At 49.3% G+C, this 17,374-nt stretch overlaps 1 protein-coding gene and 1 pseudogene across 3 annotated transcripts; one reads left to right on the forward strand and one right to left on the reverse strand.

Annotated features, from left to right (window-relative positions):
• Positions 1 to 1,100: 1,100 nt before the first annotated feature.
• LOC4351673 (uncharacterized) lies at positions 1,101 to 4,258 on the forward strand. 3 transcript variants are annotated; one of them, XR_001541857.3, is made up of 8 exons: positions 1,101 to 1,476; positions 1,579 to 1,721; positions 1,915 to 2,073; positions 2,193 to 2,372; positions 2,470 to 2,699; positions 2,813 to 2,953; positions 3,220 to 3,399; positions 3,736 to 4,258. XR_001541857.3 is itself a non-coding variant. In XM_015763218.3 (8 exons), exons 1-7 carry the CDS (start codon positions 1,227 to 1,229, stop codon positions 3,272 to 3,274), a joined length of 1,158 nt encoding a protein of 385 aa, XP_015618704.1. In that variant the 5' UTR covers positions 1,101 to 1,226; the 3' UTR covers positions 3,275 to 3,294; positions 3,736 to 4,258. The 3 variants fall into 3 exon arrangements, 1 of the variants encoding a protein (XP_015618704.1); XR_010738691.1 differs by having other exon boundaries at positions 2,470 to 2,716; positions 3,220 to 3,294; positions 3,736 to 4,070; XM_015763218.3 differs by having other exon boundaries at positions 3,220 to 3,294.
• A 6,193-nt stretch (positions 4,259 to 10,451) lies between these two features.
• LOC107277728 (uncharacterized) lies at positions 10,452 to 16,638 on the reverse strand (annotated as a pseudogene).
• Between the last annotated feature and the right edge of the window lie 736 nt (positions 16,639 to 17,374).

Consider the following 17,374-nt stretch of genomic DNA (forward strand, 5'->3'; position numbering starts at 1 on the left):
GCGGCGCCAGCAGCAGCCGCCGTCGTTGCTGCTCTTCCCGCCACCGGCGAAGAGGGCCTCCCCGCCATCATCATCCTCCCGCTATCCTCCGCTGCATCCTCCCTGCCAACCGCCTCTTCCGCCTGCTCCTCCTCCTCGCCGCCCTCTCCCTCATCCCCCGGCCTTCTTCCACTTCCGCCTCAGCCGCCTCCACCGCAGCAGGCCACCCCATCGCCGAAAAAGACGGTCCCACCGCCGCTGCCCGCGCAAAGCTCTCCTCCGCCCCTAATCCTCCGCCGTCGATGCAGGTGCCGCTCCCTTCCACGAAACTCTCGGCCCTAGGCCTCCTCCGCCGCCAGTGCAGGTGCCATCGCTGCAATTCGAGAAGGCGCAGGCGAGGCCCGATGGATCCACCGCCCGCCGCCGCCGTGGTGAGCAGCTCATCGACGGCCATGTCGCGGGCACTCAGCGACGTGCGAAGCCGTAGGTTCCGGGTGCTACCGGGCAGGCAAAGTGCCAGCATGCTCGGTTGCTGCGGCCAAGCGCCGCCGCCCACCCCGCTCCCTCCCCCCTCATCCCCTGCCGCTGACGGCCGAAGGCGACAGCGGCGGCGTGAACGATGACCCCGACGACAACAGCCTCATCCCTATCACCGTTGCCGCAGCAAGCATGTATAGCAGTCGGAGCTCCTCCAATGGTGTGGGCAAAGATGCAAACGCGGTGGGCGAGCGGTTGCGCGGCCGGTTAGTTCAGCCGAGGTAGAAGAATCAGACCGAAGGGGTATTTTGGGTAGCCTAGGTGAGAAATTAGGTGAAAATGAAGAGAAATGGTTCAAATGGCAAAACAAATGTAAGCTTACTCTTGTGTGTGACATTTTAACGACGTCATTTCGTGAAATGGCATTGTGATGAAGCCCACTCTTGACAGTGGCGTAATGTCCAATTTCTCCCCACCGTCACACGGACGGACGGATATGACGATTTCTGTTTCCCGCACTCAAAATTCAAAATCTGGAATGTACTAATTGGACATATTTGACCTAAAAAGAATTCCAGTCTTCCGCCGCGTGGACCCGGAGTACTACACTAGATTTGTTGTGGGGTGTGTGGCCTGGCAGCTCTGCTCCGCCACTAGAGGAAGAAGAGTCCATCGCCCCGCCGCCGCCACCGCCGCCGCCTTGCGCCCCCATCACCAAACCCTAACCCTAGCCTCCAATCGAGTAGGATCGAGCCCGGCCGCCCGCCGGAATGGCGGAGAAGGGGAACCGATTCGCTCTCCTGGAGCACGGCTGGGACCTCTCCGGCGACATGGCCGTCGACAACATCCTCGCGTCCCAGAACGTCGGAACCCAGCTACGCGCCTACCCTCCTCCCATCAAGTACTTCGAGGCCTTGCTCCGCCAGGAGCACGCTGAGCTGCTGGAATATGTCGACGACGTAGATCGCGTCGTCGCGCTGCTCAAGCCGCTGCCGCCACCAAAAACTGTCAGATACCCTGGTAAATTACTCAATCCATCCATCTGCCATTCTGTTCGATAATTTCTGCTTCTTCTTAATTGGAGTACTCAACTGCACAATAAATAATAATGTGACTGGTCAGTTCTTTTTGAGCGAGCGTGGGGATTCGGCAGACTATTTCCTTGCGATGTGACGGATGAGTCTCCTCAGTATCATGCCTACCTCCAGGAATTCTACAGACGCAATTGCAGTGCTCCTCCATCTGTTGCTGCCGCCATCTCGCTGGTAATCGCTTCTTCTTTCACTCTGCAAAGCTGGATTAATTTGGTTAAATCTAGCTAATTGATACATAGGAGGACTAGCTAATGTATATAAATAGATAATACTTTTACCGATTAAGGTAGGGACTCTTGAGCTTCATTTCTCACCAAATGAAAACATATACAAATCATCCATCATTCCTTTCCTGTATATATAGTGTCTGAAGAATGAGCGCATCTTGAGGTCTGAGTGGCAGAATCGAGGTGTCCAAGTCCACCCTTACAACCTCAGCCTCAGTGACAACATTCTAGAATGCGCTTCAAACCTTGTGGACAAGATGAACGCCGAGTCTGCTACTGTCGCCTACGCTGCTTTAGTATGTGTCCAAACTCTTCACTTCCATCTCCAGCACCTGCAATTTGTAGTTTTGAAGCTCCTAATTACTAGTTTCGCTGTTGTATGTGCATCATTTGCAAAACGATGGTTAATTCCAAGTGTGTCGCCAAGGAGGCTGAGCTAATGGTTCAGCGGCTGCGTCTAGGAGATCGCATCTACGTGCACTACAGTGATCGCAACCTGAGTACAAGGATTCGGCATGAGGCTTTGGGCCTTATGGCTGGCACGGGACCTACTTCTTCATCGGTCACTGACCCTATGGTTCATTCTGCACTTTTGGTATGTTCACGAGACAAAATATACCTACTTAATTTGCAGTATCTGTAGCTGGTATTTATGAACCTGTTGACATCAATTGCAACATAATGATCACAAGGGCATAGCGAGAGAAGCTGAATGGTCGTGGAAGATCATAAGCCACAAGGATGTTGGCCCCTTAGGAGACAGAAGAAGCGAAGCAATCAGGGGCTCTGCCCTGTGTATCATAAAGGACGAATTGGATGAATATGCTGCCGCAGCTGCCACAGCTGCTGACTTGAGCAGTGAACCTTTTGTTGTTTGGCAACGGAATATGATTGCTGTCATCGAAGGTGGCTATCCTAACTGGTATGATATGTGAAAAGGTAGTATTCTTTTTGTTGCTTGTCACACAGATAAAATATCTGGATCTTTTGTTTGATGTGAAGAATGCTAATACCATTTTCATCTACTATCTATAGGGGCACTACTGTTAAGAAATTGGATTCTGCAGTTTATGTCGCTGAAGACTATTCCAAAGACTCATTAGATAATATATTTGACGAGGATATGATGAGCAAGTACATCAATGGCTCTCACAAGAGGAAGATGAAAAAACCGAGGTAGAATTTAGTTCTAATTGTGCATATGATATGAAAGGATATAGACTAGCTAGGATGTAGGAATTATGAAACCATTAATCTCAGTTGAAATAGGTTGAACAAAATTGCAACAGTAGTTCACTTGGCACTGCTAAATCTAGAGAAATAAGGACAAGCTTGTATTTTCATGTATTTTATATCCCCAAAGTTCAAATCTGCAAACTTTATATTGAAATTTCTGTGATAATTCCAATTATGAAACCATGCTGACATGCACTGTTTTGTAGGGGAAAGAATTCACTGAAGGAAGAACTGAAGTACTTCAAGAAAGATATTCTTTAGTTCTTCTGAGCAGAGGAAAGGTTAGGGAAAAACATATGCATATGTTGTGACAGCAAATGATATCTGAAATAGGGGATCCTACTATTTCCTAGGAGAAATTGTCTTTTTTCTGAAGCAGAGGAAAGGTCCTACTTCATTGACTTTTATGTTTTCCTGCAAAATTTGAATTGATTGGTTATGTCTAGATGGAAAATCTGTGCGTTCTCTTTCTTTTTTTTTCACAATCAAGAACTTGGAAGAGCGTTTTTTGTTTTCCTAGTTTGCAAAATATTATGTGTCATTTTAATAACAAAATGAAATAGATGAATCCTTCTGCCTTGTTTCAATAAACATGTTTGGCTTGTCATTGTGATGTTTCTAAGATATGGCCTCAAGATGTAGGTATCATGTTCTTTCCACACTGTCCTTTCTCATGTCCTTGACTAGATAACTATACTAATTTCATGTACTAATTGCTGCAGGGATAGATGATGCATAGGACAAATGGGAAGCAATGGTAATCGCGGTCGCAAGCACTAAAGCTGAGATGTTCACCTTGTGTGTTTCCTGGTATAATGAAAGAATATGTATCAGGGGGACAATAGGGTTAGGTTTCAGTTATTATGGTCTACATTCCTGAAAACCTTGATCTGTAATCCTTGATGCGCGGGTCAGGCTTACCAAGTACCAACGCTATTTATTAGGAGTCGTGGGATGGTTACCCTGTACCTGTGATTGCTATTTTGTTGTCCGTCAATTTGTCAAGTAATGGAGTCCAAGGCAGCCCTTCGAAAATTAGGAGGGAAACGCTGCAGCAGGGGATTTATGTTTGCCTGACGTTCCATTGCAAGTCCAGGCCAGGAATCCTATTTCTATGGTCATGTGTCATACAGATGCTGTATGATCCAAGAGTCATATATATATAGCGTATGCTGTAGGTATGTATTTGCTGCATACATTTGGATTTTCAACCTAAATTTAAAGCTGATTTTAGGGTTTTTTTTATCGAAATTTAATTTTCAGCTGTTGCTTTTAGATGCTAGGGGCTGGCCCTAAACGGCGAAGGGCGTAACTGTGCTCGAAGGGAGGGCGAGGTTGCACACGTCGCCGCCCCGGAGCCGTGGTGGAAACGAACGAGAACTTCTGATAATTTGCTTGCTTGATTCATTAATCTGATCGGATGGCATATATAGCCTCACAAATGAAACTAATCTGCTATTGTAAAGGGAATTAACAAACTCCTAACAAAGCAACTAACTGGAATGAAGCTTAATCCTATCCATGCGCCTGCGCCAGCTGTGCGTTCCTTCCTCTGCGCCGATACGTTAATCCCTACATAAGAGCATCCAGCAGCTCATCTAAATTTTATCTTCCATACTCCTATTTGGATGGCCATCCAAAAAGATTCTTACTCTGTATAACTTTTCACTTCAACAGATCATCCATATTACATCCTACATATACCAACATCCTATATTTTACTAATATTTTTCAACTACCACACATTTTTACTCCTATTCCTCTCACCTTTCACTACTTAAAAAAAATCTTGGGAAGTAGGTAGTTGAGGATGGAGTGAGGAGAGAGAACCTCCATATTGGCTTGGGAAGGGCTAGGTTTGGAGGACCTCCAAAAATGAAGTATGTGATGGAGACTCTGCTGGAGCACTGTTTTTCTCCTTCATACTTCAAATATCGGATGGATGACTAGATAGAGGAGCTGTTGGGGATGCTCAACATCTCTCCCCTCCTTGACAAGCAGCTCGTCCGCGAGCTAGAACGCTGGGTAACGAGACCGGAAGGAGTCCAAATCTTCCCAGGATGTCGCTGAAGCAGGCAAACCATCCCAGCGCACCAGGGGTTCCCATCCTCCACTACTGGAGAACCCCACATCTTTCCCGGTTCGCAACCCCCTAACGAACCGGGAGGAGGAATCCGGGACTAGTCCCGGTTCAGATACCCGGGAGTAAAGATTCATCTTTAATCCTGGTTGGTGTTACCAACCGGGACTAAAAATGGCTGAGCCACGTCCCGGTTGATCCCCTTTTTTTTTTCATTGCTAATTTACTATTGACAGTTAATCCCTGTATTTTCTCGCAAATCGGTTGAGATGCATATCCCCAAATCAAACCCCAAATCAAATCAAGTGACATTCCAAATCATTCACCTCATAAATCTAAGTTACACACAAATCAAATACATCACAAATCCTTAAATAAATTACACACAAAATAAAAACATCACTAATCCATGCAATGAATCATAAATTCTAGAAATTATACATCCAGTGAATCACAAATCACAAAAAAAAAATGGAGGACGCTGGCCGCCGCTTGCGTGCGCGGCCCCGCCGCCGCTGGCCGCCTGCCCGCAACTCGCCCGCGCCCGCCGCCGCCTGGCCCGTCGCGCGCCCACCGGCTGCCGCCTAGCCCGCCGCTTGCCCCTCGCCCGCGCCGGCCGCCACTCGCTGCTCGCCGCTCGGCTCGCCCGCGCCGGTCGCGGCTCGGCCCGCCGCTCGGCCGTGCAGAGGGAGGAGGGGGAGTAGAGGGGAGGAGGAGGAAGAGAAGAAGGGGTGGAGGAGAGGGGAGGGGAGGAGGAAGAGATCGGATCTGAGGGGAGGAGAGATCGAGGGGACTTAACTGATTTTATATAGGACTTAACCGATCAAAGATGGGAGAGAAATATTTACTCTCGGTTGGTAACTCTAACTGGGACTAAAGATAAATCTTTACTCCCGGTTGGTAGTATCAATCGAGACTAAAGATCTAAATGATCTTTACTCTCGGTTAGTACTACCAACCGAAACTAAAGTGGTAATCTTTACTCCCGGTTGGTAGTATCAACCGGGATTAAAGATCCTCGACCCCCTGGCAGGTTTCTGACAGGGGATGAACCGGGATCAATTTTTTTTTAACCGGGACTAAAAACAATCTTTAGTCCCGTTTTTTATTAGAACCGAGACTATTGTGGAAATCGCTCGACCCTCCAAAGATCATTTCTCCAGTAGTGCTCTGCTGTTGGGGGGAGAACGGCAGAGGCGCACAGTGAAACACGAGGGGAGCTACAGCAGCAGAAGCTGTCGTACTTAGGGATGGCAATCGGGCGCGACGGGCACGGGTAGTGCCTACCCATACCCATGACCGTGAGATTATTTGTGCCCGTGGGTATACCCATTACTACATGACGGGTAAGGATGGTTGCCCATGCCCATTGCCCACGGGCGCCTTATGCCCGCGGGCGTGCCCGTTTACCCGCCACAACAAAAACAGTGGAACAAAAAGTCTACAAGCTACTAAGTTCAAATCGAACTTAAAACATCAAATATTCTCCGCCTCGGTGTCGTGTCTCTCCTCTGGCGGCGATAGAGTAAGAGGAGAGAAATAATAAGGGAAATAAAAGGGAAACCGTAGAAAACAAAGAACGTGGCTTATGTATTCTAGTGGATTTTGCTCCTAGCCTACATGTAAGTTAGATTTCGCGGGTAAACGGGCAAAGCGGGCATGGGTAGTGATTACCCATACCCATGCCCATTTACCCATAGGGCATAGCTTTTGACCCAATAAGATACCCATGGGTATAAAATGGAGAACAAACCCAACCCTAATAGGGTTTTTACCCGCGGGTAAACGGGCAAACGGGCACAATTGCCATCCCTAGTCGTACTCCACGCGCGACACGAGACTTGAGCACTTCTGCCGGAATAGGTAGAACGACGCCATGTTGCGTCGGAGGCAGCGCCGACGGCGACGTCGGCGGAGTTCCCACAAAAGGCTTCAATAACCCGACATGAAATACATCATGCAGTCGTGCACCATCAGGCAGGGCTAGGCGATACGCCACGTCATTGATGACCTCCAAAATTTGATACGGCCCATATTAGCGAGGACCCAACTTCCCTTTCACCGGTGTCGCAAGAGAGGCTGGAACACGATGGCGGAGGCGAAGCCACACCCCATCACCGATAGCAAATGAAAGCTCCTGGTGACGGCGATCATAGAACTTCTTGGCATGTTGCTGGGCCTGTTCGAGATGATAGCGTAGAAACCATTTTTCGTCGGTTGCCTAAAAATCACAGTAGTCCCGATTCAAAATAGGAAGTAGGATTAAATATTATTTTTAAGTCTCGGTTAAAAACTTTTTGATTTTTAGGAGACTAAAGATCATTTTTGTCTCGGTTCAAGAAGTTGTCGAGTCGAGTTAGACTCTAATTATTTTTAGTCCAAGTTAGTATAAACAACCAAAACTAAAAAGGATTTTAGTCTCGGTTCTTTATACAAACCGGAACCAAAATTAAAAAGTTCACCCCGAGCCACGCGCCAGTCTCATCTCGGTCTTATCCCTCCCCCTTCCTCTCTCCTCCCCTCCCATTAAACAGCCTCCTCCCCTTCATCTCGGTCTCATCTCAGCCTCCTCTATCCTTCTCCTCACCCCTTCTTCCCCCTTCCTCTCTCCTCCCCCTCCGCGCCTCCTCCTACCACGTCCTCTCCTCTATCTCTCGCTCTCTGGGTTGGCGTCGGCCGGGCGGGAGCAGCGGCCTGCGCACGCGGAGGCCGGGAGGGCGATAGCCAGGCGGCGGCGGCCGGGCGGCCTGCGCGCGCGGAGGCCGGGAGGGCGACGGCTGGGCGGCCTGCGCGCGTGGAGGCCTGGAGGGAGGCGACCGGGCGGGCGCGGCGACCTGCGCGCGCGGAGGCCGGGAGGGCGACGGCCGGACGGCCTGTGCGCGCTGTTTGTTTGTTTTTTTTAAAAATTTATGATTCATTGGATTTGATCCGAGATGTATTGGATTTGTGATGTATTTCTTTGAGAATTTGTGATGTATTTTTTTTTTAGAATTTGTGATGTGAATCTATATATGTGATGCTACTTTGATTTGTGGATGATTTGGGGATATGGTTGGGGATATGTAGGAAACAAATCGATTTGGAAAATCAAAATGTAGTGAGCAAAGAAAAAATATAAAAAAGAAAAAATAGCGACCAACCGGAACTGCCGCTACCCTCTTTTTTGACATAAGATGGATTTTTAGTCCCGATTATTTTATAACCGAGACTACACGGGTTACTAACCGTGGGTAAAAAGTCTTTCTCCAGCAGTGGTATATCGTCAAGGAATTGAACGCATCGCGTTCTTGTAGTGCGCATGCTATCGTCAAGGAACGCATCGCGTTCTTGCAGTGTGCACGCCACAGCGACGAAGCGGAGCTCACCGTGCTCGTACTCCCAGAGGCGAGGCAGGTCACGTCCATACACCACGTGAAACGGAGTGTCTTGTAGCGCCGAGTGGAAAGACGTATTGTAAATGTACTTCGCCCAGGGTAGTCACTTGATCCACTGTCGTGGCCGGTCGCCCACAAGGCAACGCAGATACATGGCGATTGCCTTGTTGACAGCCTCCGATTGTCCGTCCGTCTGCGGGTGGAACACTGACGACATGTGCAGCTTTGTGCCGGTGGCGGCGAACAGGGCTTGCCAAAATGTGGAGGTAAACACCGGGTCGCGGTCGGAGACGATCGACGCGGGCACGTCGTGCAGCCTGACAATATCGGTGTAGAAGGCGCGTGCCACCGATTCGGCCAAGTACGGATGAGCCAGCGTGATGAAGTGGGCGTACTTGGAGAAACGGTCAACGACGGTGAGGATGACTGACTTGCCGGCGACGCGGGGAAATCCCTCAACAACATCCATGGAGATGTCCGACCAAATGGCCTGTTTGTTTACCTCTGGCTTGTCTGTGCAAATCATGATTGTTAAGGCGTAGCTATGATGTCGCTGTAGTGTCGCCATAGTGGTAAGGTGGTGGCAAGTGTCAAGGCGTATGCCCGCCTTACCAGCAAAACTAGTAGAGAGGGAAAGGAGACGGCAAAACCAGTAAAAAAGAGTGGAAGGGGATAAGCTCACATTACTCTGTGTGCTATTTAGTTCTGTTTCTGAGATGGTTTCTTGATAAATTTGCCTTATCTAAACACGTGCTATCAAAGTTCATCCAGTTTTTTATGGGGGGTCTTAGTGTGGAATCTTAGCTACCCATTTTACTTGTTGCAAGAATGTTTGACTTGTGAGGTGATCATGGTGCAAACGTGTCATTCTTATTCTTGTTGACTTGGGTGTGATGACCTGGCTCTCTGTTGATGAATGCATGATTGCACATGCATTCGCATATCTGTGATGACCTGCTAATGCTATGCTATCTGTTCGTGCCTGTGTCCACATGATGTTGCATGTGATGAAACAATTTCCACGTAAGCCTAATAATACAACTTATCGTAGCTTTCAGTTGACTTGTCATGAGTTATCTAGGTTCTGGGACTAACCTGTTTATTTGATTATTGTAATCATCACACTGCACGCCTAGATTGATTGTGGCCATGGCATTTTGAATTACTACGGACAAAAAGATGCTGCATCCTATTTGGTACGGCATAAAATAGTGTGATAATGTGATATCTTACTATGGCATGACCCTTTTTTTTATTTGTGCAATGAGTATTAGTTTGGACTTGGACATGAACTGATTTGAGGAAGTACTGATTTGAGCAAGAATAGCAGCCATTTTATAAGTTAGTAGAACATTTGAAAAGGTTCATAGTCGATAAACAAGCAGCATATGTACACCCAAAGTTAACATCACACTACAGGTAGATTACACGAAGATGGAAGGAAGCTAACACTGGAATCAACATTAGTGATAATAATGTGCATACTTCATTTTCATCCTTTGAATTGTAAGTTTGTAACACTACAAATTGAGTCAGAACTGAATGCATAAACACTATGCCAAAACTGAAGATGGGGATCTCAACTCCCCTTTAAAACACAAAGAGAGGAAGCTGGACTTTTTCGCCGGGCCGGCGAATAGCTGGCCGATGTATATTAAGAGAAAGAACAGGAATGTATAAGGTTGCGCGGTGCATCAAAACACCACCATTACCGACACAAAAGAAAAGGCTAAAATCTCATAGCAAAATTTGCTACAGAGTGGCAAATGGGGCTAACAAGACCTGCAGCCATCCGGGTCTCCCATTCATCCCCCATGGCCGAGCAGAGCTCGGGAACCGTTGCCGCAATTCCATCGAACACCCTCGCGTTTCGCTCTTTCCAAATCAACCAAGTTACAAGTATAACCCCCGCATCGAATGTTTTGCGGTCAACCTTAGCAACAGATTTCCGTGCTGTAAGCCACCAATCAATGAAATCCGCCGACGGCGAAGAGCATGAAAGGCCCAGACGCGTGTGAGGAAACTGGACTAACATACATGAAAAATACAATGAACTGAATGAATGATTAGATCAATATGTACACCCAAAAAATAAAAATGATGGATCATCTCTTCAGTCGAAGCTCGATGACCGGCTCCATCTCCCCTTCATGTACTCCTCCAGCGACACGTTCGCCGCCGTGAAGTCGGCGCCGCCGCTGCTGACGGACGCCGAGTCGTCGTCGACGTCGAGCAGCGCAAGGTTAATGTACGACTGGATGTCCTTCTTCTCCGGCGAAGCGCCATCGCCATCGTCGGTGTCATCGCCTGCGGACAGACCGGCCTGCGAGCTCGCCCACCTGACAGCGTCGCCATCGCCGTCGAGCGGCTTGAGAACCTAAACACATTCAGAGGTTGAGAATGGCCGAATGACATGGCAATTCGAAGGTAGTAGTAGCAGTAGCAGCTAGTCTCTCTCACATTTGCAATGCTAGGCCGCCGTTGCGGCGATCGCCGGATGCAGAGGGCGGCGGGGAGGGTCATCCTCTCGACCTCGCCGGCGACGTCGCCGCCGTCCGTCGGCAGGCTGGGGTCGACGAGGTCAGTGAGCTTTCCTCCTTGTATGATGGTGTTCGCCCACATGACCAGGCTTTCCTTGCCCTTGCCGCCGCCGGAGCTCACCGGCTTCCTCCCGGAGACGAGCTCGAGGAGGACGACGCTGAAGGCGTACACGATCGATCTTGTCGCTGACCTTGCCGTGCATGAAGTACTCTGGAGCCAAGTACCTGCCATGGAGATGCCAGCTTGATCACCTCAAGTTCTTTTCCTCACTTGAATTCTTCATCAAGAAGAAGAAGAAGAAGAAGCAGCTGCAGCTACAAACCCGAATTTGCCGGCGACATCGTCGCCGGTGACCGGAGACGCCGCCTCCGCCGCCCAGAGCGCGAGGCCGAAGTCACACAGCTGTGCATCACGTATCACACAGGTTCAGATTTTTGCTATGTTGACAAATATCTCTGAAGAATCAAGAATCTGATCTGAAGAAATGTTTTTACCTTTGGTTGGAAATCTTCAGAGACGAGGATGTTGGACGACTTGACGTCCCTATGGATCACCGGCCGGCCATCGCCGTCGCCGCCGTGGAGGTACACGAGCGCTCGTGCTACTCCGGCGGCCACCTTGAACCTCTCCGGCCAACCAAACAAATCTTTTCCCTCCTTTTCACCTGCGCAAACAACACAACAGCAATGCAACATCGATCAAGAAATGATCAAAATGTTCAGAGAACTTGCATTTTATAACTTGTGAATTTACTATTTACATTTACACACCGTGCAAGATCTCCTCGAGGCTGCCTCTCGCCATGTAGTCGTAGACCAGCATGAGCTTGGCGCTGCCGCCGTCGTCGTCGAGGCAGAACCCGGCGAGCGGCATGGTGTTGTCGTGGCGGACGGAGCTGACGATCCCCATCTCCTAGACGAGCTCCTCCATCACCTTGTCTGAAGATTTCAGCACCTTCACTGCAACCTCCTTGCCATCATCACAGCAACCCTTGTACACCTCGCCCGCCCCTCCTTTGGCCTTTGCCGATTATCCGATCTGAGCAATCCCAATCCGATCCAATGGATCATGAATTCATCATCGTTCAGCTTAGTTCATCCGAATTTTTGATATTTTCACATACATATGTACTAGGTTTTTTTTTTTTTTACCTGGAGAGAAGTTGGAAGTGATTCTTTGTTAACAACCCAATACACAAATCACAATGAACCAATATCCAGTACAAGCAATGGAGGTGGAGGTGGTTTTGAGCTGCAATTGTATTACTACAACCAAGCTTTGTGGTGGAAATGGGAGTGAACAGGGGATACAAGTTACTAGCAGAAGTAGGGAGGAAGAAGGAGATCGACAAGGAGGCAAGCCCGCCTCCAGGTCGCCGCCGCCGCCGTTCGCCACCTTGCCAATTGATCTCTTCGATAGCCCCTGAAAGTGCAGCCCTGCTGTTTTGTAGTTCTCCTCCTTGTCTTGGTTGGGCTAGGCTTAGAAGGTCACTGAACTGGCCCACATTGCAGCCCACAAGATTTCCTAACAATCCCCATTTCTTGAAATTTGGTTTGTCCCCAAGCCGATGACCTTAAATGTGGAAACTTCACCAACGGATATGTTTGATGCAATGATTTATACTTGATTTCCTCTGTTAATGCTTCTCTTGTAATGTAGCCAATGTGACAAGAAGAATGCCCAGCCAGTGTCACACGAGAGCCGCCTGGATCCCATGGTATACTCAAGGAATTAATGATCACCAATTTTGCTGAACCATATTGCTTCAAAAGTTGCAGGACCAGATCAACTTTCACATCCCTGATAACATCCAGTGCACACCAACAAAGTCCACAATCTTGTCGCCCTTTCAATACAATGCTTCTACTTGAAAAATCTCTAGTCCACCTGTTGTTTCCATCCTCCAGTACATCAACATGCTTCAGTTTTGGCCAAAGGATAGAATCCCGTACCGATATGTCCGTAGCCTCATCAATCACCCTTCTTTCCTTCGCAGTACCGATATGATACACATGGCCGACCTGACCCTTGTGAAGAACCACCTCAAAAGCTTATGCAACGTCATCACAATACAAATAGCTTCTGACATTTGAGCCATTACCATGAATTGGCAGGGGCAATCCTCTCATGGTCAAAGGAATCAATCTGGGAATGAGCTTCTCATGCAATTGATTTGGCCCATATACGTTGTTGCCCTGAGTTGTAATCATAGCAAGATGAAATGTTGTTGTGATTATAGCAGCACACATGATCAGGATCAAGTAGTTGCAGCCCACTGCAATTAGACCATTTAGCATTCCCTGTGTAACTTTTTCTTCATCACCCACATAATGGAAATGTTCCAAGATAAGTAATGCCACCAAGGTATCCTTCTGTGATCCATCAATTTTTTCATGATTTAAATCTCCTTTAGGTGCACAAGATAATGCAACAGAAAGTGCTTCGTTTCTTATGCAATTGGCACTGCAAAAATCATCTCCCATAGAACATTCACAATCTGGTGCTGACCATGGGACTTTCAGTTCAGTCCACCTCCCGCCTGTGCTACATTGACTTGATTGTGGGTCAGGCCACGGTTTCAGCTCTACCACCCTCAGCCATGAGTTTGCCACCAGCCAAAGCATTATGGTTCCAATTTGAGTCGATGGTGGCCAAGGTGGCATCAAAGATAATCTTGTCCTAAAATAGTTGAAGTCCAGCCAGGGCACATGCCACAACTCCCATATTCCATTAACTTGATAAACTGAGTTAGGAGGCGACCAAGGGTTTCGCTTGCACTGCTCCAATAACAATTGCCACATAACGTGTCCCCTTACAGGCAACAACTCACTGGCACCTTTGTCAAAGAATAGCATTGAACACCCTGTAGGCATCACTATGACCAAGTCTATTTCAACGATCTTCCTTGGTGAGCTGCCTTCAATTGTTGCATCAGGTGCAAAAACGCCTTTAGTCATGTCCACTAAGGTCTCGAACGTGACCACAGTTTGGTCGGCGCCACTATTGGAGCTAAGGTCCAACATCAAACACTTGGCGTGCGTCACCTTGGGGTGGTCAAGATTGTTGATGTAAGTGGCACCGATTGTGTTCCCAGCAGCTACCAACTCCATAGAGGCCGCGGCAGTGGTGGCGGACGTAACCACTGCAGCCACAGTGAGATCAGGCTCGACGGTAGGACCGGAGCATTTCGTCGAACACATGGTGGGCGTGACCTCGGGTGAGTCCTTGGTGATGACGCAGGGGGCGTGGCCCTTGTCCTTGTTGTCTCCTAGCTCCCAGGGAACTGTTGTAGCAGTATCCTCACTAATGTGACTTGAACTAGCCGTCGCCCAAGTGAGGTTGTTGTTGGGGCATTCTGTCAAACACTTGGTAGGCGCTAGAGTAGGTGGTGCCATGGGTGCTGTAGGTGATGTAGCCTTGAGAATAGCAGTGGTTGCCCTGATGGATGCAATTGTCTCCTCGGCAGCCTTGCTCCTACGAGCTTCTACCTCCTCCAACTTCTGTAGTATTTGATTGAACTTCTCCTCTTGTCTACGGTTGGCCTCCATCAACTCAAACTTCTCAAGAATCCGATCTAAAGCTTCATCCATGGATATTCCCTCCTTGTTCATGGTGGACTTGATGGGAACGGGCTCTGCTATCCTTTCATCATCCTTAAACACCTTATGTTGGCTTGTCATTCTGTCGAACAGGTTGTGTGCGCTAGATTCTTGAACACCTCCCTTGCCCAATTCTTCTTCCACCTTGCACTGCTGCCTTCCCAAGACCTCAATGACGAGAAATCCCACGAACCGAGCAGCTCTGATACCAGATTGTTAACAACCCCATACACAAATCACAACGAACCAATATCCAGTACAAGCAATGGAGGTGAAGGTAGTTTTGAGCTGCAATTGTATTACTACAACTCAAGCTTTGTGGTGGAAATGGGAGTGAACAAGGGATACAAGTTACTAGCAGAAGTAGGGAGGAAGACGGAGATCGACAAGGAGGCAAGCCCGCCTCCAGGTCGCCGCCGCCGCCGTTCGCCGCCTTGCTAATTGATCTCTTCGATAGCCCCTGAAAGTGCAGCCCTGCTGTTTTGTAGTTCTCCTCCTTGTCTTGGTTGGGCTAGGCTTAAAAGGTCACTGAACTGGCCCACATTGCAGCCCACAAGATTTCCTAACATTCTTGCAAGCTCGCTGTAGCTGAACATGGTGTACTTGGATGAGTACTTGTTTCTCAGCGAGGCAAGCTCTTGTGCAACTTGCTCCGCCGCTTCATCGGTCGCCGGAGATGGAGTTTCCGATGCGGTGATGGCCGGTGAGGTCGCTTGGTCGCCGGAGTTATTGCGTGGATTTAGCGGCGATGGCGCCGGACACCGGCTCGGCAGCTGCATTGCCCACCGCGCCACCGACATCTCCGTCCACTCTGGCAAGGCGGACTTCAGGTCCGGCGAGAGGAGCGGCCAGCCGGCGGCGACCTCCGCCTGACGTGGCGTGAACGCTACGACCGGCGAGACGGGGGCGCTCGTCGGCGTCGAGATGTTCCGGCGAAGGTGCCGGCCGCCGCCGGCGATCGCCGCGTCGTCCTGGGATTTCTCGCGGGTGATCGTCGTCGCCGCTCTGACGAGCTTCCGGTAAATCTTCCGGTAAATCCTCCTCGGCGTCTCCACCACTGCAGCAGAAGCAGCATTCCAACATTTTTTTCACCCAAATTTTTACCAAAACAAAAACGAATTGAAACAAAATTCACATAACATTGCAAATGGCACGAGTCTTCATGAACAAAAATTCAGAGAGAAATTGTGTGGGCAATTGGCAATAGCATACGTGGGCTGATGCACTGGTTGAGTTGCTGCTGCGCGGCGTCTCGCCTGTACACGACCCTGCCATTGCCGACGGCGAGGACCGAGCAGCTCGGAGGCACTCTCTTCGCGCAGTACTTCGCGATGGTGGCGGAGGACGACGACGATGGCCGGAGATGGCTACGGGAGTTGTTTGTGACGCCAAGGATGAGGTGCGCCGCGCCATAGGAGCTCGCCTCGTTCACGAGAGCCTTCTTGATGGATGATCCATGGCAGATTCTGAGCTCCAGGCTGATCTGAGAATGCGGCGAGGAAGAATTCGTCAACCGATCGAGCGGAGAGATTCTCGGATCAAGATTCAGAGTACGTGTGGGCGATGAGCTGGAACCTGGTTGAGATCGCAGAAGTCATGGTACGCGCGGAGCAATGCGGCGAGCGATTCCGTGGCTCTGATCCTCCTCGCCGCCATTCTCATGGCGCCTTCTTGATCGGCGGCGGCAGGGGGTGTGGCGACGTGCAGCGCGACGACGCGGTCGCCGGCGGAGGCGACCATGGCGAGCGCCCAGGTGAGCAGCTCCCTCCCCTCCGCGTCGTCCCGTACACCGACCACCACCACCGTCCTCCCTCCCCACCCCAGCCGCGGCGGCGCCGGCAGCGCTAGCATCATCGGCGCCGCGCGCCGCGACATCGGCGACCTGAGCTTCATCCCGGCGCCGGAACACCTCTCTCTCTCTCTCTCTCTCTCGACGGCGACGCTGCTCCGCTCTGCTTCGATTCTTGGATCGATCGGAGGAGAGAGAGAGAGAGAAGAGCGCGGTGGCGGTGGCGTTTATACGCGGGGGGCGTTCGTTGGCGTGGCGACGAAGCTGGCTGCGCGCGAAATATTTTAAAGCGGCGGCGCGCTGGCTACGCCGTGTGCAGTGTGACGTAGGGGGAGGAGGACGGCGGCGAGGTTAACGGGCGCGGGGGACGTGTTCGCGCAGGGACAGGGGGGACTTTACAGTTTACTACTCTGGCTGCCTTGTCTATTACGCCAGGTCGCCAGCACTAGTACTTTGACTAAGCTATTTTCAGCCTTTAAAATTTTTTGCTATTTTTTATTTAGCCTAAACAATTTCATTTCTGAACAAATCGAAATGAAGTAGGGTTATTTTCAGCTTTCACTTTTTAACTTGCAAAGCTTGACCAATAACATCTCAAACTATGTCTATAAACAATTTTTTTTGGTTAAAAATGGTGATGTATTTCACTAATGATGAGTATGGACATGGATTTTGAATTGGGGCAATTGCATGGGTGCTCCCACTTTCAAAATCAATTGCTGTTTTACCCTCACCTGTTAGGGTTTACAGTTTTACCTTACTTTTTAATCTGAATCAGTCGTGTACCTCTACTTCTAACAACCGGTTTTAACGGTGTTAGTTGTAGAAAAAGGACATTTATACCCTTGGTGGTTATTGTATTTTTGCCCCTATTTTTTCAGCTTGGTGTGATTTTGCTCCTATTTTTTGATTTTAGCTTGTGTGATGAGCATTTTGACCAAATATGAGCATCTCTTGTGACTTTTTGTACTTTAACAA

Source organism: Oryza sativa, chromosome 12, assembly GCF_034140825.1.
Source record: "Oryza sativa Japonica Group chromosome 12, ASM3414082v1".
Lineage (NCBI taxonomy): Eukaryota > Viridiplantae > Streptophyta > Magnoliopsida > Poales > Poaceae > Oryza > Oryza sativa.

What these genes read in the sequence shown, in the direction of transcription:
- LOC4351673 (XM_015763218.3), top strand. Translation starts at nt 1,227, where the DNA reads ATGGCGGAGAAGGGGAACCGATTCGCTCTCCTGGAGCACGGCTGGGAC. An exon ending in GAAGGTGGCTATCCTAACTG is followed by an intron (nt 2,700 to 2,812) that starts GTATGATATGTG and finishes TACTATCTATAG; the next exon opens with GGGCACTACTGTTAAGAAAT. An exon ending in AGGAAGATGAAAAAACCGAG is followed by an intron (nt 2,954 to 3,219) that starts GTAGAATTTAGT and finishes ACTGTTTTGTAG; the next exon opens with GGGAAAGAATTCACTGAAGG.